This window comes from Aspergillus candidus, assembly GCF_002847045.1.
Source record: "Aspergillus candidus strain CBS 102.13 unplaced genomic scaffold BDW47scaffold_57, whole genome shotgun sequence".
NCBI classification, from domain to species: domain Eukaryota; kingdom Fungi; phylum Ascomycota; class Eurotiomycetes; order Eurotiales; family Aspergillaceae; genus Aspergillus; species Aspergillus candidus.
This window is the reverse complement of record NW_020194062.1, coordinates 66,584-88,963: the sequence shown is the minus strand read 5'-3', so window position 1 is coordinate 88,963 and position 22,380 is coordinate 66,584. Positions and strand designations below refer to the sequence as shown.

The 22,380-nt window shown below is 58.2% G+C and overlaps 10 protein-coding genes across 10 annotated transcripts; 6 read left to right on the top strand and 4 right to left on the bottom strand.

Moving 5' to 3' along the window:
- The first annotated feature begins 334 nt into the window (after window positions 1-334).
- On the top strand, window positions 335-4,067 carry BDW47DRAFT_111589 (cation-transporting atpase). The gene is made up of 4 exons (XM_024813985.1): window positions 335-412; window positions 465-3,212; window positions 3,260-3,877; window positions 3,961-4,067. The coding sequence occupies exons 2-3, from the start codon at window positions 604-606 to the stop codon at window positions 3,849-3,851; spliced, it is 3,201 nt and encodes a 1,066-aa protein (XP_024668762.1). The 5' UTR covers window positions 335-412; window positions 465-603; the 3' UTR covers window positions 3,852-3,877; window positions 3,961-4,067.
- Window positions 4,068-4,156: 89 nt separating this feature from the next.
- Window positions 4,157-5,523, top strand: BDW47DRAFT_71695 (carbon-nitrogen hydrolase family protein). The gene is made up of 4 exons (XM_024819683.1): window positions 4,157-4,405; window positions 4,481-4,658; window positions 4,729-5,139; window positions 5,202-5,523. Exons 1-4 carry the CDS (start codon window positions 4,260-4,262, stop codon window positions 5,415-5,417), a joined length of 951 nt encoding a protein of 316 aa, XP_024668761.1. The 5' UTR covers window positions 4,157-4,259; the 3' UTR covers window positions 5,418-5,523.
- BDW47DRAFT_71687 (magnesium transporter CorA family protein) lies at window positions 5,349-6,813 on the bottom strand. Its single transcript, XM_024819682.1, has 3 exons — window positions 6,159-6,813; window positions 5,666-6,103; window positions 5,349-5,610 (listed from the first exon to the last, which is right to left on the bottom strand). The coding sequence occupies exons 1-3, from the start codon at window positions 6,710-6,712 to the stop codon at window positions 5,475-5,477; spliced, it is 1,128 nt and encodes a 375-aa protein (XP_024668760.1). The 5' UTR covers window positions 6,713-6,813; the 3' UTR covers window positions 5,349-5,474.
- Window positions 6,814-7,007: 194 nt separating this feature from the next.
- BDW47DRAFT_111583 (putative MFS pantothenate transporter) lies at window positions 7,008-8,989 on the top strand. The gene is made up of 2 exons (XM_024813984.1): window positions 7,008-8,031; window positions 8,084-8,989. Exons 1-2 carry the CDS (start codon window positions 7,486-7,488, stop codon window positions 8,918-8,920), a joined length of 1,383 nt encoding a protein of 460 aa, XP_024668759.1. The 5' UTR covers window positions 7,008-7,485; the 3' UTR covers window positions 8,921-8,989.
- On the bottom strand, window positions 8,990-9,745 carry BDW47DRAFT_111581 (uncharacterized protein). The gene is made up of 3 exons (XM_024813983.1): window positions 9,571-9,745; window positions 9,472-9,519; window positions 8,990-9,416 (listed from the first exon to the last, which is right to left on the bottom strand). Exons 1-3 carry the CDS (start codon window positions 9,710-9,712, stop codon window positions 9,100-9,102), a joined length of 507 nt encoding a protein of 168 aa, XP_024668758.1. The 5' UTR covers window positions 9,713-9,745; the 3' UTR covers window positions 8,990-9,099.
- Window positions 9,746-11,695: 1,950 nt separating this feature from the next.
- BDW47DRAFT_71648 (putative MFS quinate transporter) lies at window positions 11,696-13,653 on the top strand. The gene is made up of 3 exons (XM_024819680.1): window positions 11,696-12,097; window positions 12,159-12,348; window positions 12,417-13,653. Exons 1-3 carry the CDS (start codon window positions 11,823-11,825, stop codon window positions 13,608-13,610), a joined length of 1,659 nt encoding a protein of 552 aa, XP_024668757.1. The 5' UTR covers window positions 11,696-11,822; the 3' UTR covers window positions 13,611-13,653.
- BDW47DRAFT_71649 (uncharacterized protein) lies at window positions 13,654-14,612 on the bottom strand. Its single transcript, XM_024819681.1, has one exon. It carries the CDS (start codon window positions 14,374-14,376, stop codon window positions 13,696-13,698), a length of 681 nt encoding a protein of 226 aa, XP_024668756.1. The 5' UTR covers window positions 14,377-14,612; the 3' UTR covers window positions 13,654-13,695.
- A 121-nt stretch (window positions 14,613-14,733) lies between these two features.
- isn1 (IMP 5'-nucleotidase ISN1) lies at window positions 14,734-16,616 on the top strand. Its single transcript, XM_024813982.1, has 5 exons — window positions 14,734-15,059; window positions 15,110-15,120; window positions 15,169-16,144; window positions 16,235-16,374; window positions 16,454-16,616. Exons 1-5 carry the CDS (start codon window positions 15,035-15,037, stop codon window positions 16,565-16,567), a joined length of 1,266 nt encoding a protein of 421 aa, XP_024668755.1. The 5' UTR covers window positions 14,734-15,034; the 3' UTR covers window positions 16,568-16,616.
- Window positions 16,617-20,097, bottom strand: BDW47DRAFT_111570 (ATP-dependent 6-phosphofructokinase). Its single transcript, XM_024813981.1, has 4 exons — window positions 18,629-20,097; window positions 18,116-18,577; window positions 16,880-18,044; window positions 16,617-16,791 (listed from the first exon to the last, which is right to left on the bottom strand). Exons 1-4 carry the CDS (start codon window positions 19,355-19,357, stop codon window positions 16,754-16,756), a joined length of 2,394 nt encoding a protein of 797 aa, XP_024668754.1. The 5' UTR covers window positions 19,358-20,097; the 3' UTR covers window positions 16,617-16,753.
- A 44-nt stretch (window positions 20,098-20,141) lies between these two features.
- On the top strand, window positions 20,142-22,354 carry BDW47DRAFT_134062 (mediator of RNA polymerase II transcription subunit 17; the record flags this gene model as incomplete). The annotated part of the gene is made up of 3 exons (XM_024818004.1): window positions 20,142-20,601; window positions 20,671-21,056; window positions 21,120-22,354. Exons 1-3 carry the CDS (start codon window positions 20,336-20,338, stop codon window positions 22,352-22,354), a joined length of 1,887 nt encoding a protein of 628 aa, XP_024668753.1. The 5' UTR covers window positions 20,142-20,335.
- Between the last annotated feature and the right edge of the window lie 26 nt (window positions 22,355-22,380).

The following is a 22,380-nucleotide window of genomic DNA, read 5'->3' as shown; positions in this document are numbered from 1 at the left end:
GAGAGGCTGTGCCCGGGGTCCGTGGAACCCCACAGAGCTAGCACAGTCGAGGGTTCACGGTCATCGTAAGTTGATTATGATATGCTAGTGCCACGATCATCCTGTGACGGTAATTGGGAGATATGATCTGCATGTCCGGTGGGAGAGCGGGCTTGGCTCCGCGTTGGGCTTCTTGGGATCACTCGGTCACAGGTGCTGCGTTGACAAGGTTTCACGCCCACGGCTCTAGATCCTAGTCAAGGGGGCTGTGCAGGCCTCTTTTAAATCTACTCTCCCGATGTTTAGACACCAGGGATCTCAGGAAGATTTTCTCATGGAAGCCCAAAACGCATACCTAAGGTACCCAAATCATGCGGCCGGCGGATAGCACCGAAGATGCCTCGAAGGAGGTACCAGTGCCGGCGATAGCCGTCCATGGTCCCGTCAGTCAAGGGTCGTTTTCTCGATACTGTTTTGAGACTGACCTCTGTCTAGGAAATCAACACGACACTTGTCGAGTTCGACGGCCCGCGCGAGGCGCTATGGACGGACGGAGCGACTCAGCAACACCTTTCAAGCAGCTTGGCACCCAGCGCAGGCGAATACGCTGGTCGAGATCGGGCGATGAGCGGTAGCACTGTCGCGCCCAGCAGATCCTGGTTGGAAATTCCCTCCGAGAAGCAGCGAAGGTCAAGTTCGGCATCTAGTATCTTTTCGATCAAGGAAAAGGACAATGCCCTGGAACCCGATCCTGGCTGCGAGTCCGACTTCCTGGTGGAGAACAACCCCTTCTCGTTCTCGCCGGGCCAGCTCAACAAGCTTTTTAACCCTAAGTCATTGCCGGCGCTCATGGCCCTCGGTGGACTTTCGGGACTGGCGAAGGGGATCCACACTGATATTGTGACGGGCCTCTCCATGGCCACCACAAACCAACACAATTACAGTGACGGGCCGAAACACGCGGCTCCAGGTTCATCTCCAGACGCCGCCGAGCGAACCCGTGTCTTCAAACGCAACGTCCTTCCTGAAAAGAAACCCACGCCGCTCTGGAAGCTGGTGTGGATAGCTTATAACGATAAAATCCTGATCCTCTTGACAGCAGCAGCCATTATATCCCTGGGATTAGGGCTATATGAGACTTTTGGGACGCACAAGCCGGGCGAAGGCATGTCCGTCGACTGGGTCGAAGGATGTGCTATCTGCGTTGCCATCGTGATCGTTGTCATGGTGGGGTCGTTGAACGACTACCAGAAGGAGAGGGCCTTTATGAAGCTTAACGCAAAGAAGGAAGACCGGGAGGTGACGGTCACTCGGTCAGGCAAGGCTGTCCGCGTTTCTGTCCATGACGTCTTGGTTGGCGACATCTTACACCTTGAACCAGGCGATCTGGTCCCTGTGGACGCGATTTTCATTACGGGGCACAACGTGAAGTGTGACGAGTCGTCTGCGACGGGAGAATCCGATCAGTTGAAAAAGACAGGAGCAGAGCAGGTAGTGCGCCTGATAGAGCAGGGTCACACCCGACTCCGAGATCTAGATCCCTTTATCATCTCCGGCAGCAAGGTTCTCGAAGGCGTTGGCACCTGTTTGGTCATGTCAGTTGGCATCAATGCCAGCTACGGCAAAATCCTCATGGCGATGCGCCAAGATATGGAGGCCACCCCGCTACAGAAGAAACTGGATGGCCTGGCCACCGCTATTGCAAAACTTGGGAGCGCCGCCGCCATCCTTCTATTTTTTGTCCTGCTGTTCCGTTTTCTAGGGTCCCTCGCTGGCAATCATCTGAGCAGCACCGAAAGGGCGTCTGAGTTCACTGATATTCTCATCGTGGCTATCACGGTGATTGTCGTGGCCGTTCCCGAGGGCTTGCCTCTGGCCGTCACTTTGGCTCTCGCTTATGCGACCACCCGCATGGTGAGACTCAACAACCTAGTCCGCGTTCTCAAGTCCTGTGAGACAATGGGAAACGCGACCACCGTATGCTCCGACAAAACTGGAACCTTGACGCAAAACCGCATGACTGTCGTCACGGGGACGCTCGGTGGGGACGGCTTCGACGACAAGAATCAGACCGGTGATGAACACCGGTCGAATGCATTCGCGCGCGACATAGCTCCACAGTATAAGCGTCTGCTGATCGAATCGGTCGCCATAAACTCGACTGCATTTGAGGGTGAGGAAAACGGCGCACTGGGGTTCATCGGTTCCAAAACCGAGACCGCCCTGCTAGGATTCGCACGCGATGTCCTCGGAATGGGTTCTCTAGCGGAAGAGCGGGCGAACGCAAAGCTCGTCCAGTTTATGCCATTTGACTCTAGTCGTAAATGCATGGGTGCCGTCGTCCAACTCCCTGACGGACGATATCGTTTCTTTGTCAAAGGTGCTGCGGAGATCCTACTGGGCTATAGCGCCCGGATCTGTACGCCTTCTGGGGACATTGATGACCTGGAAGATAGCCAACGGAGCCGTCTGGACGACCTCATCTTGGACTATGCGCAACAGTCTCTTCGCACCATATCACTGGTTTGTCGGGACTTTTCGACATGGCCACCAGTCGAAGCTGTCAGTGGAGATGATCCTAACGGGGCAAACCTAGCGTTACTTCTCGAAGACATGGTGTTAATCGGGATCGTGGGGATCCAGGATCCCATTCGGCCGGGCGTTCCTGAGGCCGTGGCCAAGTGCCAGCATGCAGGTGTGACCGTTCGGATGGTCACCGGCGACAACATGGTAACCGCCAAAGCGATTGCCACCGACTGTGGCATCTACTCCGGGGGCATAATCATGGAGGGGCCGCAGTTCCGCACGCTATCCAATGAGCAATTCAAGGAAGTACTCCCCCATCTGCAGGTGCTGGCGCGCTCCTCGCCCGAGGACAAGAAGATCCTTGTGACCCGACTTCGCGACATGGAAGAGATCGTAGCCGTCACCGGCGACGGGACCAATGATGGACCAGCGCTCAAGGCGGCCAATATTGGGTTTTCGATGGGCATCTCCGGAACGGAAGTCGCCAAGGAAGCGTCGGCGATCGTGCTCATGGACGACAATTTCGCCTCGATTCTGACTGCATTGATGTGGGGACGGGCTGTCAACGATGCCGTCCGGAAATTTCTACAGTTCCAAGTCACGGTCAATATCACCGCCGTCTTGTTGACGTTCATATCGTCTGTGTCCGACCCAGAGATGCGGTCAGTGCTGACAGCCGTTCAGCTCCTGTGGATCAACTTAATCATGTAAGTCTGATTCTCCCAGTTCCAACACTATCTAACCCCAGTTCCAGGGATTCTCTCGCCGCCCTGGCTCTAGCGACAGATCCTCCCACGGAGGAGATCCTCGACCGACCGCCCGCCCAAAAAGGCGCCCCTCTCATCTCCACCACAATGTGGAAAATGATCATCGGCCAATCCATCTTCCAGCTGACGGTGACCCTAACCCTGCACTTTGGCCACAAACTGCTACCCTACCCCGATGCCGAACGTCGATCCATCATTTTCAACACATTTGTGTGGATGCAGATCTTCAACGAGTTCAACAACCGGCGTCTGGACAACCAGTTCAATATCTTCACGGGCCTCCACCGCAACTGGTTTTTCATCGGCATCACCTGTCTCATGGTGGGCGGTCAAATCATTATCGCTTATTTTGGCGGGGCCGCGTTCAGCATCGTGCCGATCTACGGGGAACAGTGGGCGATCTGCGTCCTGGTTGCTGCCATCAGTTGGCCCTGGGCTATCGCCGTTCGCTGTTTTCCGGATGCTTGGTTTGCGGCGGTGGTACGGACGGTCGGGAAACCGGTCATCCCTGTTTATCGGTGGCTGGGTAAGGGGATGAATGCCGTAGTTAAAGTCGCGAGGCGAGTATTGAGGCGGTAGACTCGTTGAGTGTCCACAGCCTCATCCTATACGGAGTGGACCGCGATGCACTCAGAATAATACGTAACGATAATGTCAAGAGTGGACGGGGACGATCATCTTCACATACCATATGCACTTGTATCTATCTTTACCACGTTGATAGGACGAGGCTGAACATGGTCGCAGTACTAATGCTGCTAGTCCGACTAGGATGGAAGTGGAGGAGAGGTGAGAGGAGAAAGACTGGAGACTAAGAGGAAGAAAGTAAATTCCCCGCCGATCGCCTGTCATACGAACTCTAGTGTCACATTGGCGGGACGTGAGGGGCATGTATGTATATATACACGTTGTTCCCTCACCCCACCTCCCTGGAATTATTTTTTCAATTCGGTTTTCCAAGAAAATTGACGATTTCCATTATTCAATATGCCTACTGTCCGTGTGGGTGCCATTCAGGCCGAGCCAGTGTACCTGGATCGGGAGGGGGCCGTCAACAAAGCCATCAAGCTCATTAAAGAGGCTTCGGAGAAAGGCGTGCAGGTCCTAGCATTTCCGGAGGTCTGGATCGGAGGGTATCCTTGGTAATCCCTCTCGGGAGTCGCTGTACGCGAATTCAATGGATGAAGTGGGTTCTAACGAACGTACAGGCCCATCTGGGCGCAATCTCCATTCGAGTCGGCCGGGTTCGTCTCCAAGTACATCGCCCAGTCGTTGCCCAGAGATTCGCCCGAGATGAGACGGATTCAGGATGCTTGCAAGGAGCATTCCGTGTTTGTCGTGTTGGGGTACAGCGAGAAGGACAATGGCAGTATCTACATGGCTCAGGTCCGCTTCACCCCTTTCCCCTCCTAACCAAGATTTCCCGATCACATCCACTCACCCTCGAATTATCCAGGCCTTCATCAACGAATCCGGCGAAATCATCCACAACCGTCGCAAGATCAAGCCCACCCATGTCGAGCGTAGCCTCTGGGGCGAAGGCCAGGCCGACTCCCTCAAATGTGTCGTCGACTCCCAGCACGGCCGGATTGGCGCCCTGAACTGCTGGGAAAACCTGCAGCCCCTCCTCCGGTTCTACGAGTACAGCCAAAACGTGCAAATTCACGTGGCGGCGTGGCCTTCGTTCGCGGCACATCCGCGGGAGGTCAACTTCCCGCTACCATACAGCAACTCGGGCGAGGCGAGTCAGCGCCTGAGTCAGATGGTCGCGATGGAGGGCCAGACGTTTGTCCTCTGCGCGACGGGGGTTCTGAAAGCCGAGACCCACGAGCTGATGGGGGTGAAAGACCGAGGGGTTTTCCACGGGGTATGTTGTCACCCTGCAAGCGGAGGCGGACCCGACGAGGAGAGCACTGACAGGGACTACAGGACGGCGGTGGTTTTGCGATGATCTTTGGGCCGGATGGAAGCCCGCTGGTGGAGCCCATGCCCGCAGGAGAGGAGGGAATCCTGACGGCGGATGTCGATCTGGCCGCAATCGACGGCGCCAAAAACATGTGTGACCCGGTGGGCCACTACTCCCGGCCGGATCTGCTGAATTTGCATGTGAACACCGTGCCGGCTAAAGTGGTGCACCGTGAGTAGGCGTCAAGTGGAGAACTATCGTTATAGGAAATGAATGTCGATGGGGAAGTTGTCTCATTATAAGAATCGGGTCTTCTTGGCGATCACCAGAAAAACTGCTATCAACCCTAAAATCAAGCCTAGAATTCCTAGCCACCAATTTAACCCGTTCGCATTTTCCCCCGGAACGGTAACGTTCATGCCCATCAAACCCCTGTCGAGTCAGTAAATAGATGCCAAGAATTCTCTCGCCCGGGAGCAAGACCTACGTGATGAACTGCATAGGGACGATGCACGAGGCGACCACCGTCAGCCGACTCAGCGCCGCCACGATCGAGTTGCGCATGCGCGTCGAGTCGAACGACAGCTGGCTCAGGTACTTGGACTGCGACCGCGAGAGCATCTGCTCGGCGTTGGCCAGGTTGGCCATCATGGTGAGGACGTGGTCCTGAATATCGCTCAGATAGAGTGCCACCTGCGTCGACGCGGCCCCAAAGGAGTCACAGTGGCGGGCAAACGACCGGATGACGTCCGTCTTGTCGTACAGTAGTTGACGGATGCGGGTGACCTCCTTGCGACAATGGTAGATATTCTGCAGAGCCATCCCGATGTCGTCCGGACGCGTGATCGACACGCTGTCCTCCATGGTTTCCACGCCGGACTCGATGCGATCAATAAAGGGGGCAAAGCCGTCGACGATATCGTCGCTATGATTGTCAGTATGTGCACCCACTACAACCGAAACATCGTCACTTTACGTACATAAGAGCGTAGCAAATCCAGTCACTCGTCAGGGCTAGATGGCTGCGGTGCTCCTTGATGCGAGAGCGGACATGCGCCGGGTGGGGGCAATCGCCAAAGGTGAAGGTGATGACACCCCCCCGGAAGACCAACGCATACACGTTGAGCGACGAGGTGCGGACGCCCGACGCCGTGTCCATCTGCACCTGCGGCGGCCGCAGCGAGAGGAAGTAATAGGGCCCGAACAGCTCGATCTTCTCGCGGGACTCGCGGATCTTGATATCCTCCGTCGTCAGCGGGTGGATGTCGAATGCGCGCGACAGGCTCTCGATATCCCCCTCCGCGGGAGACGCCACATCGAGCCACCACAGACCACTGTGTTCCCCCGTATCCAACAATGTCTCGAACGGGGTATAGGTCGAAGCGAGCTCGTGCGTACTGCCGGCATAGAGGGGCGCTTCTAGGCGGGTCGTGAAGAAACTATACCGGGTGGGCTGCTCCACCACGGTCGCTTTCTCCTCGACACCCGCCCGGCGTTCAGGGTGGTTGTCACGAAACGGTGCCAACAACCCCATGGCGAGCGGATTCAGACAGAACCGTGCGATCTCACATGTGTCACCAATTGTAGTCGGACGGGCGGACCGGTCAGCATCCTGGTCAGGATCAAGAATGTCACGGAATGCCAGACAAAACGTGGAGAGCAAAGGGGAGAAAAGAACAAAAGACGGCGGAGTTGGTTGGCGTCACGAGGCTCACCGCCTTGGGATAAAATGCTGAGTCATTATGTACATCCGCCACGTGACGCCCCACCGCCGCCTTAGTAGATCTTGACGCCGCAGGATGAAGTCTCTCTCTCTCGCGCGCGCTCTCTCTCCCTCTCTCTCTCCCCACTTCGGTGACTCTTTCTTTATACCCTCGAGATTCACTAGGTCTCTTCCTCTGCATCCTCCATATCCATATCAGTTGAGTGGATTCACGGGGTACTATCGTGACTACTGATAGCCGAGGCCAATTACGGAGACCAAGAACATCGCGACAAATGGAATTCAAGCAGAAGGACCCCAACGGATCCTTCAGCTAGAATCAATTCAGCAGTCTCGGCCTCCAATCTCCAATTTCTTTCCCCGCGCGATCTGCTCTAGGTTTATTGCTCGTAAATGGGGGTCCCCACACGCCACGTTCCCCCCTCATCGAGTGACCCTCGGAGGTAGCCGACATCGCACCGGAGGAAGTCCTTTATCTGCAGTCGACTGGCGCATTCTCCTCCTGCTTGATTTTCTAAATCGCTTCGTCCACTTTATTGGGGGAACGCACGCACACAGCCTTCAGGGACGAGGACCTGGTCACGATGTGGAAATCGGCGGAATCTAAGCTCCTCTTCAAGATTGACTTCTTCATCCTGACCTTTTGCTGTGTCACCTACTTCTTCAACTACCTTGACCGCTCCAACCTCAACAATGCCTACGTCTCCGGGATGAAAGAGGAGCTCTCCTTCCAGGGGAACCAGCTGACCGTTATCAACGCCATCTTCACCGTGGGATATGTTGTGGGCCAGGTGCCCTGTAACCTGGCGCTGACGTACTGGCGCCCGCGCATATTCTTTCCAGCCATGGTCCTAATGTGGGGTGGTCTGACCATGGTCACGGCGGCGGTGTCATCGCCCACCGGAATCATGGCGGTCCGCTTCTTCTTGGGAATCGCCGAGGCCAGTACCTTCTCCGGCACGCACTACATCCTAGGGTCGTGGTACACCGAGCGCGAGCTGGGGAAGCGCAGTGGCCTCTTCACGGCGTCGGGGCTGGCAGGGACCATGTTCGGTGGCTTTATCCAGACGGGGATCCATTCCTCCCTCGACGGGGTGCGGGGACTCTCCGGGTGGCGGTGGTTATTCATCGTATGAACCCCCCGTCTTCCTACTAATCGTCACGGTAACTGATGTACGGTAGATCGACGGACTGATGACTCTCCCCATTGCCCTCTACGGGCTTTTCCTCTTCCCAGACACTCCGACCACCACCACAGCGCCATATCTGACCGCCGCGGAGAAGGAGTTGGCCGTGTCCCGTCTCCCGGATACCAACGCGGCGCGCAGCCCGCTCAACAAGGCCTTCCTCAAGCGCCTGTTCACCTCCTGGTACTGGTGGGGGTTCGTCATGCTGTGGGTGATCGCCGGGGAGACCGAGTCGTTCTCCAGCAATGCGCTGCTGGCGCTGTACATGAAGGCGCATCCGACCAACCACTACAGCGTGGCCCAGCTGAACAACTACCCGACCGGAGTGCCAGCCGTGGGCATCGTGTCGACGCTGTTCTGGGCGACGCTGACCGACCTGCTCGGTGGGAAGCGCTACCTCGTGGGCTACTTCATCGGGATCACGGGGGTGGTCACCTCGGCGATGATCCTCGCCTGCTTCGACTCCACGACGACGGTCTTCGCGGCGTACTACTGGGCGGGCGCGGTCTACGCCTGCCAGGCGACATTCTTCGCCTGGTGCAACGATGCCATGCGCCAGCAAGATGCACGTCAGCGCTCTGTGGTGATCGCCAGCATGAACCTAGGCAACAACGCCATCAACGCGTGGTGGAGCGTGGTCTTTTACTCGGCGGATCTGGCGCCGCGCTTCACCCGCGGCATGTGGGCGATGATCGGTTGTTCGATCGCCCTGGCCCTATGGACGACTGCTATTCTCGTGCAGACGGTCCGCGAGGAAAAGCGGGGGGAATCACCGACCTCGCTCGACGATGCAACCCCGGTCGATCATACCATCGAGAAGAACGGTTACTAGCTCATCGTCTTCCTACCTATGCATGAGCATATACCTGCCTACGCACGATTTATGCAGCTGACTTGTTGACTTTTGTATTATTCATGGGCGGCTCTATCCGCTTGCCCTATTTGTACACGATGTTCATATATTAATGCCACATATATATGCCACTCGCCCGAACGGTCGCGAGTGGCCCCTTAACAACCCCTGCACTCCTTCACCCACAACGGCGCAGCCTTATACGTCGAGCTGTGCCGTCCATACCAGTACACCTCCTTGACAGGATTATCACCGTATCCCTCAACAGCAAACCAGTCATTGCCTCCCTGGGTCAAAAATCCCCTCTCATTAACGCCAAAGGCGGTCATGTTGCCGCCCTCGGGCAGCGCGCCCGAGTGAGGACGGGTCAAGCCGAGGGGCGAGACTTCCTTCTCGACGATGAAGAGGTTTTGGAAGGCGGTGGGAACGGCGTTCTGTTGGGTGTATGAAAGGGCGCCGTTCGGGCCGGAATGCACTGCGTTTGTCAGTTGTCTTGTTGAACAAATAGAATGGACGGTGGATGGACTTACGGATGAGGATTTCCTTGTCGGTGCCGTTGCCGCCGAAGTAGATGTTTTCTGAGGGGATTGTTAGATGGGTTCATGATTGGGATAGGGCTGTAAACATACCTCCGTTGGTCAAAAGGGTGTATCCGCCCTCCGCGACGAGGGTAAAGGCCTTGGGCAGAGCGGGAGCAGCCGAGACAGCGGGCACGGCGGCGGCGCTGACGGCGCTGAGCAGGGTAGCGATGGAGGCAAGGGAGAGCTTCATGGTGTTTGTGATGGAATGAGAGGATTGAATGGACGAATGGATTGAAAAATTCCAGGTCAACATCACTAGATATATAGTCCCGGTGGCAAAATTGCTATATTTTCTTCAATCACGCTTTTGTCGAGCGGATGAGAAGCGCGAGACCCACATGGGGAGCTAAAACTCGATTTAGGTGAGACATGTTGTGGCTGCTGCAGTCTCCCTAGCCATTCCACACGGGAAATTCTTCGATCCGGGAATCTCTACTCCGTCGAGCCAGGGTTCTCTCATCGGCTCGGGGTCTTTCCGTATGTTGATCACCAAAGAAAATCCAAAGTGGAAACGCGCACCACATGGAGATGTTGAGGATTTTCCTCATTCCGCGCATATCAACCGTGGAAACGCCCGGATCGAATACCCGAGACATGCAGACAGAGATGGAGATGATTGGCTCTGCGTTTCTATTTTTGTGGCTTTATCCACCGTCGATCAGCCGGAGTTTTTCCAGGCTGTTTCTTTTGTCGGTAGTTCCACTGGGTAGGTCGGCATCGAGGGGAATCGGCTTTGAATTCTCTGAGCAAACCCGGTGGTCAGTCGACAGGCAACTACCAATCTATCCATAGAAGCAGACCGTTGGTGATGTCTGTCTCGCCTACACCACACTCTCGCTCGAAGGGATGTTTGATCATGTCGTGGCTGATATACATAGACACTTCTGCAAAGGCATCCACCATTGAGGTTGAGGCGGGTTTGTTCACACAGGGTATCGCTGTCCTTGCGTCATGCCGAGGTCGTGATCTACATCAAAGGCTGCCTAGTTCTTCTCCCGCAGCATGCTCCGGTCGGATGATGTTAGTTTATTAATTGAATATGGCAATGTTCCATTCTGCGACCATTGCAAGGTGTTGTTGAGTACTGTTCCCGTGGTTTAGGGCTGGTTCCTGGCACGTGTCATGCGGTATATATAACCGACCAAATATGGCATCATCCCTCTTGGTTATGGTGGTGATGGGAATAATCATGTGGTGGAGACGGCTGTCTGGAGACATCAATATATATAACGTAGTATATATCTGTTCAATGGCAGTATTTGCTCAATCTTTCAAGTATGACCTCTGTCCGGTATCAACAACAAATCCGTCCATCATTCCCCCTGGTCACCTGATCATTCGTGTATGCTTCTGTTTTTCTCCCGATCGTCGCTCTCTTCTCCGTCTATTCGTCCCTTTCAATCCCATTAAGTTCATCAATTTGTTTACGATCTCGGTCATTCCCCGATCTTCGGACCGTCTCCGAACATCCTCTATTGCTAATCCTTCCTTATCAAGGAATGAAAACCTTATCAAGGAATGAAAAGAATCTTGAGTGATGGACTGTCCCAGGATCGCGATCCTGTAGGACGTGCTACGAGAGGAAGCTTATCCCCATTACCATCAGTAGGGGTACCACCACCCGTCCAACGAGCCAATTGGGGTCTTTTCCCCGCAGTATCATGACAAGAAAGGAGAGGATTCTCTCGAGATCATCGGCATCTCAAGCTGTCCACGGCGGTCCAAACCGCCTGAATAACCGACACGGACCCATTCCGACAATTACCCCAACTTCCCCATACCACTTGATTTACCAAGGAACCTGGGGAAATCCAGTGGGCTGATTCCCCTCAGGCGATCACGGACGCGGGCGAAGCGAGTCGGTCGGTGGCGGAAACGTTACTCCCAGCCACCGATTCTATCGCGGTGGTTAATCTGGTTTCTGGTTGGATGATAGGTCACACCGTGTAGGGTCATGGGACGCCTAGGGATACACAAACGATATCATGACAGGTATAAGCTTTGAATAAGACGGATGGATCCTTAACCCCACACCCCTCTTGCATAACCCGCAAATCCGACGTACTTCGCACCCTGGTTCTTTGATTCCTGGCTCTTGGCTCCTTTGCGGGGAGAGTTCCTATCCATAGACAGGGAGAAAGAAAGTATGAGCATGCAGGGGGTCAACCCCCGCATAGGTCAGATGCTGCGTGTCACGGACAACTTCCGGCACACTGATTGATATAAGCCATCCAGCCCCTCGCTTCCTGGGGTTGCGATGCTTTCTCCCTCATCTTCCCTAAATTCTCGTGGTCTACATCATGGCAGGAATCAAGAAGCCGGTCAATGTGTTTCGTCTGCGGGATCTCCCCGATCCCCGCGAGGTGTTCAATTGGCGATTATGGTTTGCTGTGCTCTCCTTTGGTCTCATGGGTGCCGCCCGGGGGGTCGACGAGGGCTTGATCTCGGGGGCGTTCAACTCCAAAGACTTCCAGCGAACCATCCACTTTGACCGATACACCGAGGTCGAGCGTACCAATATCAAGGGAAATGTGTCTGCCATGGTCCAGATCGGGTCCGTTGGGGGTGCCCTCTTGTACGTTGAGTCTTCTTGTCCGGTGCTGGCGATCCTTTACTAATTTGATGACCATGGGCAGTGCCTTCGTGGTGTGCGATCGCATCGGACGACTCTGGGCTACGCGACAGCTCTGCGTGCTGTGGATCGTCGGCATCACGATCTTCATGGGCTCGAACGGGAACCTGGGAGCTGTCTACGCCGGCCGCTTCGTGGCGGGACTGGGAGTGGGTCAGACGGTTGTGGTGGCCCCGGTCTATCTGGCTGAGATCGTGGGTTTCTTTATCTCCTACTACCTTCGCATACTACCCCTCGACTGACAATGTATTGCGATGGACAGGCCCCCGCATCCGTTCGTGGCCTCTGCACCTGCGTTTTTACGGGGTTCGTCTATCTCGGAATCGTGCTTGCCTACTTCACCAACTATGGCTGCGAGCTGCACATGGGTGACAACACCCACAAACGCTGGGAAGTTCCCACCAGCCTGCACATAATCTTTGCCGGCCTCATATTCATCCTGTCCTTCTTACAATACGAGTCGCCGCGCTTCCTCATCAAGAAAGGTCGGTTCGACCAGGCCTTGACCAACCTATCACGCGTGCGCCAGCTTCCCCCCGACCACGAATACGTCGTCCAGGAGATCACCGCCATCCACACCTCCCACGAGGCGGAGAAGGAAGCCACCATGGGCGCGGGCCCGCTCGGGGTGCTCAAGGAGGCATTCCTGGTCCGCAGCAACCTGTACCGCTTGTACATGGCCTCCATGGCCCAGATCCTGTCGCAGTGGTCGGGGGCCGGCTCAATCACACTCTACGCGCCCGATTTATTCGCCCTGCTGGGGATCACGGGCAACAACGAGTCCCTGCTCGTCACCGCCGTGTTCGGCATCGTCAAGCTCGTGGCCGCCATCATCTGTGCCCTGTTCCTGGTCGACGTCATCGGTCGCAAGCGCGCCCTGCTGCTAGGCATCACCCTGCAGGCCATCGCAATGCTGTACGTCGCGGTCTTTCTGACGGATGTGCCGCGCATGGGCATCGATGACACCTTCGAGCTGCCCGAGTCGAAGCGGGGCGTCAGCCGCGGTGCCATCGCCATGATCTACGTCTCGGGGGCGGGGTGGGCACTGGGCTGGAACTCCATGCAGTATCTGCTCACGGCGGAACTGTTCCCGCTGCGTATCCGCGCCCTGGCCACGTCGATCGCTATGACCCTCCACTTCGTCAACCAGTATGGCAACTCGCGGGCGGTGCCCAACATGCTGATGGCCCCGGAGGCCGGGGGGATCTCGCCCAAGGGAACCTTCTGGTTCTTCGCCGTTGTCACCTTTATCGGCGGTGTGTGGGTATGGTTCTCGGTGCCCGAGACGGCTGGCCGCAGTCTCGAGACGATCGACCGCCTGTTCGAGCTGCCATGGTACCAGATCGGGCGGTACGGCAACCGCGATGCCGCGCAGCGCGATCAGAACGTGTCGGAGAAGATGGAGATGGTTGAGAAGGGGAGCACGACGCAGGTGGATCGCTCCACCAAGGTGTAGCTGGTTAAACAGCACGCTGAGAACTATTCATGACTACAAGTATCAACGACGTGACGATTTGACTTTTTATTGCAATTTTCTGGCTTTACTGCACCCCTCTATCCAACGGAATCAGCACAATCCGCGCCCGCCGCGACGCCTTACCCTGCCACTTTTCCGGATTTGTCGCCGACACGTTCTCCGCTTCGCCTCGCTTGCCCTTTAGACTAACATCCATGTTTTCTAAATCCTCTAGTGCCTCCCATGGCAGGTCCACACGCACCAAGATTCCCCGTGGCTCAAAGAAGGTGCCGTTCCATTGCTGGATCTTGTCGGCCAGCGCCATCACCTCGCGGTCTACTCTTCCATCCTCCTCTTCGCCCGGCACTGGTGACGACGCCGATCCTGTCGTCGCGTGGATCAGATTCTGCTCCTCCCGGTTACGCTGGGCCCGTCGCGTCACCCACCAGGCGGGGATGGCCCCCAGGGCGCCGACCATCAGGCCGCCCACGGCCAGGACGCCTAGCCCCTGGCCGACGACGGTCTTCCACTGGCGACGGGTCATGCGGGCGGCGTCGGTGATCTCGCGAGTGAACTGCTCCCAGTGGTGGGGCGTCACATTGTATGCGGTCAGGAGGGTGGGATAGGGAAAGCCCGAGGAGGGACGGTCATCTCGCGAGGGGATCTGGAGCCCGCGCTGGAGGAGATGTTCCGGGTAGAAGGAGACTTTTTCGTCGAGAAGGGGGAGAGCGGGGGAGGAGGAAGGCGAGTACGGAGGTGGATTCATTGTTGACTCTCTTTTTGATGGGATTATATGTGGGCTTTTGTCTTGTGGAAGTTTCGTTCTGACTGAGAAGATATTTCTTAAGAGTATATTCTTCACCTACTACTTCCCAACGTCTCTTCCCTCTCTATAAATACCCCCCCGTACCTTTGCCGTGCAGCTCAGGCATCCCCGTTTCTTCGTACTGTCAAAACCCCCATTCGTAGAATTAACCACTCAGTGGTATCGGTGAGTCAGGACACGCTGTGTCGAGTCGGCTGCGTCCCTGACTCCTCCGTGAGTCATACCATCGATCGATTAATATAAATGTCGTCGTCATCTCCCAATTGACCTCTCTCCGGTTCCTTTGTCCGTCTCTCAGCCGCATCGAGAGCGTATCGAATGTGGGAGCCTGAAAGCGCGGGCTCCCAATTGGGCAGGATCATCCTGGCGCTCTGATTGGAGGGCGAGACCTTCCCGATTGGGACGACGGGTGATCTGCATGACATAAGCGGGTCCTGAGATCTCAGGTATCTCTTATCGGTCACGTTATCTGTTGTTTATCATTTCCCCCTCATCTCACTCCGCTTATCTCCACTCTCTCCTTGCTCTCCCTTGTCTTCGCCTCTTCTCCCCTTTTCAACTTCCTGTCTACTGGAATTTGCATCATCATATCCCCATAATGACCACCCGCTATCGCGTCGAATGTGAGTATCTCCCCTACAATATCCCCATGACCCAAAACTAAACGAGATAGACGCCCTCAAGGTCAGATGGTCAAACAACACATACTATATCCCCAGCTAAACCTCCCAGTCCCACCGACGAGATCAACTCATCGAATGGATCAAAGGCCTCCTGGCCGTCCCCTTCGTCCTCCACTCGCAACCTACAGCTCTAGACCTCACCCAGGGCGGCGAGTCCCTGACCGTCGTCGCCGCCGACACTCACTACCGCTATGCGGAGATCTTCCGCGACGTCGAACAGCTCATCCACGACCATGCCCACCACACCCGCATCGGCGCCCCCGGTAAATCCAAGCTCAAGCTGCTGGTCCCCACCATCGGCTCCTTCTTCACCCCCCTGTACCTCGAAGACGCCTTCACGCGGCAGGACCGCGCCCGCGTCATCAGCCGCCGTCGCTTCGTCGCCCCCTCCTTCAACGACGTCCGTCTCATTCTCAACACCGCCCAGCTGCTGGGCCTCGTACGCGCTCACAATGGTCCGGACCTCGTCACCTTCGACGGTGACGTCACCCTCTACGACGACGGCGCCAACCTGACCCCGGACAACCCTACCCTCCCGCGCATCCTGCGCCTGCTGCGCCAGGGCCGCCGCGTCGGCATCGTCACCGCCGCCGGCTACACCGAGGCTGCCAAGTACTACGAGCGTTTGCACGGGCTTCTCGACGCCGTGCGCGACCTCCCCGCCGATCAACAGGCCGGCCTCGTCGTCATGGGCGGCGAGAGCAACTTCCTCTTCCGGTTTGACGCCGCCTCGCCGCACCGGCTCACGTACGTGCCCCGCGACGAGTGGCTACTCCCGGAGATGACCGCTTGGCATGAGGATGACATCACGGGCCTGCTGGATCTGGCCGAAGCGTCCTTGCGGGCTTGTGCCGCGAACTTGCAGCTACCCGTCGCCGTGCTGCGCAAGGACCGCGCTGTAGGGGTGTATCCCGTTGATCGGGCCAAGATCGCCCGCGAACAACTCGAGGAGACCGTGCTGGTCGTGCAGAACACGCTGGAGCGGACGGCTGTTGGGTCCCGTCTTCCTTTCTGTGCATTCAACGGTATGCCGTATCCTCCTTTGCCTTCATTCAAATCCCGCCCCATCCTAAATCATCCTTCGTCCCCCGTATACTCGAGGCTAACTACGATAGGCGGCAACGACGTCTTCGTCGACATCGGCGACAAGTCCTGGGGTGTGCGCGCCTGTCAGCGCTACTTTGGGGGGATTGGGGCGTCTCATACACTGCATGTGGGCGATCAATTTCTGTCGGCTGGTGCCAATGATTTCAAGGTTAGTCTTCATCTCTAAACGTTGCCAGCAACACCATATCTGCATATAAAGAGAGAAAAAGGTCTAACAAATGCGATAGGCCCGTCTCGCCTCTACAACCTCATGGATCGCCAGTCCAGCCGAGACGGTCTCCCTCCTGGACGAGCTAGACGCTATCGAGCAGAATGTTGCTGCCGGAGGGAACGGGGTGTGATGGATATACATGAATGGGACAGGTGCGCATAAGATAGCATAGGAAAATTAAAGAACATTGCATTGCATTCAGGGTCGTCTGCATCTACAGAATATCAAACTAGAATTACTGTACTGTACTGGATTGAATGGTAAAACCACGCCGCCTTCGTCATACATCATCACTTCATTGCGTTGGGAATGGTGGCTATGGTGAGCCTGGTCGGGATGCGGGTGGCATGATATCTGTTCTCATTAGTCTCCACAATCTAAGGTGGGCGAAGGAGGGAAGATATTCAGGGGAAAAAAGGGAAAAAAAAAGGAAAAAACATACTTTCGTAGCAAGCCCATGACATCTTTCCCTCGCCCAGCGTCTTTCCCTCACCTAGCGTGGCCCGTCCGGAAAGAATGTTGACCGTGTCCTGAAGTTCCAGCCAGAACTCGGACTTGGGACGACGGCGCTTCCAGTCCGTCTCGGTAGCCTCGAGTCCCGTGGCGCCTCCCATCGGTGAGAACAGCACCTGCGAGCCCTTGATCCCGATAACCGAGGCGGACAGCTCGTCGGCCGCGATTTCGGCCCCCGACTTCCCCGCGTAGTCCTCCAGGTGCATCATGCAGCGGATGGCCATGCGCAGGGCGCGGATGCGGTCCATGGGCGACGGCTTGCCGCCCTGCTGGAAGTGGCCCGGCACGGCGGAACGCGACTCGAAGCGGCCGTCGGCCTCCTCCTTGATCATGTCGGCGATGACCTGGGTGGTGTAGGTGGACGAGGCGGTCTCATTGCGCAGGATGATCTTGCCGGCGCGGTTGGCGCCCTTGTCGCGGGCAAAGTTCTCGCGCAGGAAGTCAATGTCGCGGGAGAGCATCTTGATGTTGATCCCCTCCTCGGGGATGTAGACGGCGACGGCGCCGACGGCGAGGCCCGCGGTGGTGGCGATGTAACCGGACTTGCCGCCCTGGGTCTCGATGACGAAGACGCGACGGCGCGAGGACGAGGCCGACTGGCGGATGGCGTCGCAGAATTCGACCAAGGTGTTGAGACAGGTGTCGCTGCCGAGGGAGTACTCGGTGCCGGGGACGTTGTTGGAGATGGTGGCGGGCAGGACGGTCATGGGGATGCGGAAGGCCGGGAAGCGGTCGCGGGCCTGGCGCAGCTGGCTGACGGCGGTGAAGGCCTCGAAGCCGCCGACGACGAAGATGGCGTCGAAGCGGTACTGCTCGAAGCAGCGGGCGGTGGTCTCAAAGTCCTCGGCGGGCAGGCTGCGGTTGGTGCCGATGTCGGAGCCGCCCTCGTTGACCCAGGGGTCGGCCTCGACGAAGTGGACCTCGCGGACGGAGCTGACGGGGGTGTCGTTGTGGTGGCGGCAGAGGCCGGGGAAGCCGTTGTGGACGGCCAGGGGGGTGTGACCGCGGACGAGGCAGTAGGAGACGGCGGCGCGCGTGGCGGGGTTCATGCCGCCGGCGGGGGCGCCGACGTGGATGATGGCGATGCGCATGCGCTGGTTGGTCAGCACCCTCTCTCGGCTTGTGTGTGGAGTGGGGGGTGGGAAATGTTTGGGGGGGGAAGTACCTTGTTCTCCGGGAGGAGCATGCGGGGATGATCGGGCGTGGCGGTGTTGCGATAGGCCCAGTAGTATTCCTTGAATTCGGAATCGCGGAGGGCCATGGCGCCGTCAAAGTCCTTGCGCTCGATGAAGGCGGCGACACGCTTGGTCATGTCGACGGCCTCGATCAACGGGGTGCGCATGATCTTGTTCTCGCGGATGGTGATGACGGGGGAGGGCATGCCGGGCTTGATGTCGAGGACGGCACGGACGGCCTCGACGCCCTGCAGGGTGGAAAGCCAGCGGTCGTAGGCGCAGGCGGGGCCGCCGCGCTGGGTGTGGCCGAGGACGGTGACGCGGGTGTCGAGGCCGAGGCGCTGGGTCAGAATATCCTTGATGGTGTTGCTGGAGATCTTGTTCAGCTGGCGGTCATGGGCGCCTTCGGCCATGATGACGATAGTGCGACGCTTGCCGCGTTCGGTGCGGTTCTACCTGGTCAGCTTTCTTTTCTAGCGGTCTGTGAAAATGTGGGGGAATACCTTGGTGATGATGGAACACATGTCATCCTCCCAGCCTTCGCGAGGGGGCGTCTCCGGGACGAAGAGCCAGTCGGCGCCGGTACTGATGGCGGCCATGAGGGCGAGCCAGCCGCAATGGCGGCCCATGACCTCGATGACGAAGCCCCGCTGGTGGGAGAAGGCGGTATCGAAGACGTCGTCGACGGCGTCGCAGATGCGGGTGAGGGAGGAGTAGCAGCCGATGGTGGCGTCGGTGCCGGACATGTCATTGTCGATGGAGCCGACGAGGCCGACGATGTTGAGGGAGCGGTAGGGATCGACCTGGTCGGTGGAGAGGTCGCCGCTGGTGACGAGCTCGTCGAGCAGACCGGGCCACTCCTCGCGGAAGACGTCGGCACCGGTGAGCGAGCCGTCGCCGCCGCAGACGACGAGGGCGTCGATGCCGCGCAGGACCATGTTCTTGGCGGCGCGCAGGCGGCCGGGCCGTTCCCGGAAGGCCATGGAGCGGGCGGAACCGATGAGGGTGCCGCCGCGGGAGAGCCAGCCGCGGACGTCCTCCCAGTGTAGTTGACGGATCATCTCGCCGCCGGCCACCAAGCCTTCGTAGCCTTCAAAGACGGCGTAGGCCTCGCAGTCGGAGTAGATGGCCATGCGGACGACGGCGCGGACGGCGCCATTCATGCCGGGGGCATCCCCTCCGGAGGTGAGGACGGCAATGCGCCGGCGCTTGGGGAGTTCGATCGGAGGCATGATGGGGATCGAACGTGGAGAGGGAGAGGAGATTTGGGGGGGGGGGGAGGTATAAGGGGAGTTCGGGAATGGTCTGGATGAGGGAGAATTGCGGCAATTAGTATACAGCCAGGAAGAATGTCGTCCGGAGCATTATGAGATCAGCAGCATTAGCTTCGGGGGTGGATGGGTACCGGTGAGAAGAAAGAGGGAGTGGAAACCGGTCGTCGGTCGTACGTCACAGACTCGTTGGTCGGATTGGGCCCCGCCGAAGCTAGTCGGAAGGCTAGTATGAAGTCACGGTTGATGCTAGAGTTGATGAACCAACAACCGGATGGAATGATGCGAAAGCAAATGAGGGGGATGAGAATTGATGCAAGTCGAGGAGATTAAAGATGAAGATACGAAGAAGAGAATGAAAGTAAGAAGATAGAAAGAGGTGAGAGTAAGAGAAGGAAGTAGTAGAGAGCGAGACTAGTCCGAGCTGGGTTAGTGCGGGGAGAGAGATCGTCTCAAACCGGTTAGCGTAGGGTGATGTCACTCTGTTTTCTCTTTCTGTTGATGGATTTCTTTGCGATCGAATGGATGCTCGGATCGAATTGATGGTGGATATCAAGTTGTAGACGGAGAAGAAAGACGTGGAGGGCGCAATGGCTGAGACGAGGGGCCCCTCAGGCAATATATATCCTGGCCCCGATCAGGCCATCGGGGTCCAACCGTGCGGCGACAGCGACGTGGCAGGATAACCACGGAGATACAGGACACATCCTGGTATTGCTCTGGAGTTTGATTGTTTTTTTTTTTATCTCTTTTGGTTTTACTTCATTTGACTCCGTACGGTGGTGTCAGGTGCATGGAGTCCGCATATAAATATCACGTGATCATGCCTGAGGCACACCGAGTGTCGGGATAACTTCATCTCTTCTCTCTTCTCCCTCCCTCTCCCTCTCCCTCCTCCTCTCGCACCTTAGACCCCCCCCCCAAAACTCCACCTCGACCATGTCAGACTCCTTCTCCCTCCCCCTCCGTCCCCGTCTCGATCGTCCCGACCCCCCCGATCCCCTCCCCGTCGAGATCGCCCAGATCAACACCCAATGGGGCAGTTTCCGTCATGTCTCCGAGGACTTCTTACGCCGTCGCATCGCCGATCAGTCCGATGATGCCTCCGACGACCACGATGAAGATGAATCCCCTACAGAGGTCGACGCCACCGAGCGGTTAGACCAGCTCTATCGCAAACGCGCCGAGATCACCCAGTTTGCCCAGTAGGTCATCTTCACGCGAGGTGATCATAAAAAGAGACGAACCCCCCCGCCCGTACTGACCCCTCCCAGCCAGGCCCACATGGAAGCCCTCTTCGCCCTCGACTTCGTCTCCCTCCTCATCTCCCAACATGCCCCCCGGCAGGCCGAAACCTCCATGTCTGCCTATCTCAAACAGGTCGCCCCCATGGGCTCCCTCACCCCCGAGGTCGTTGATCCCCCTCCGAAGCCCGACGCCGTCCGTCGCGACACAGAGGCCGTCTCTCGCGGCTGGCGCCTGCAGAATTTCAACTCCGCCGCCAACAAACTTCTGAACGCGGCCTCCCGTCTCGAATCCGAAGTCGCCGCCGAGACCCGCTACTGGAATGAAGTCCTCTCCATCCAGAACCAGGGCTGGAAGGTCTGTCGTCTGCCGCGTGATCGTCAGGCTTTAGGCGTCCAATACGGTTTCCTAGAAGGTATCTCTCTTCCGCCCCCATCTCCCCTACCTACTTCGCAGTGGGTGAGTGCTAACGAGGCAGCCACTCCCATCTTCCGCGATCGCGGCTTGGCCAGCCTGCGCCGCGCCGACGATGGCAGCCTCCTGCTCAACCAAGGCCTCGTGCCGCAAAAAGCCCGCCGCGTCCGCGTGCGCGTCAAGACCGACGACCGCTGGACCGGCGCCTCGCGCACCCCCCCACCCCCCACATCCGACGCCGACGCCATCGAAGCACGCATCCGACAGGCGCGCGACACCGTATACGAGGAGGAGTTGTTCCACGAGATGACGCGCGAGGCTCGCATCCTGGCCCCCCACGGCGTCACCACCCGCCAGAACCTCGTTCGCGTCCCCGTCTCGGACGTACAGGAGATCTGGCTGGACCTGGTGGACACGGACGGGGATTCCTCCCCCCCGGCAGACCCCGAGACCACGGCCGAGGACGACCGGCTGGCCGACGCGCTCTCCCACGCCCTCCGCATCCTCCTCGCCCACGCACACCGGCAGAACCGACACCGACGCGAGCAGCCCCCGCCACCGCTGACCCCCCGCCGTCGCCACACCCCCGAATACCACATCCTGCGCCCGCTGCTGGCCGGCTTACAGCACCGCGCCCACGTGCGCGCCCTCGAGGCGGTCCTGGGCGACCTGCACCGCGTGCGCCGCGCCGCCGGCCTCCCCGGCGATGGTACCGTCACGCCCTTCGCCTCGGTCCGTCCGCCCGCGTCCCACCCGGGCGTCCCAGCGGTCGAGAGCCTCGTCCGGACCCTCCTGCGACCCCTCGAGTCCACCCTCGGCGGGCCCCTCGCTGCACCGCAGGCCTCCATCCACGTCACCGTCCGCACCACCGTCGCCGGTCCGCCGGGCGGTACCGTCTTCGACCTCGCCGTGCACCTGCCGGCCTTTCCCGACGTGCAGCCCCCGGCCCGCATCAGCTTGCGCAGCGAAGCGGAGGCGGTGTTGTCGCACGTCCTGCTCCTGGACGTGGTGGCGGCCGTCGCCGCCGCCCCTGCCGTGCCGCCCGCGCGTCGTTGGGAGCCAGCCGCTCCGCACCACGGCGAGCTCATCACCGCGGGCGGGCCGTCGGCGAAGAACCGCAAGCTCACCGTCCACTTGTCGCGTGACGCGCTGCGCGTCGAAGCCGTTGCCGTGGGGGGGTTGGATCCCTTCGGTCGCCCGACGCCGGATCCAACGGCGACGCCGCGGTCGCGGACTTGGACGGCCGAGTCAACGGGGACGGGGTTGATGGACTTTGTCGGGGAGGTGTCTCAGGAGTAGGTTCTGCAGGCAGACCTCTTCCATTC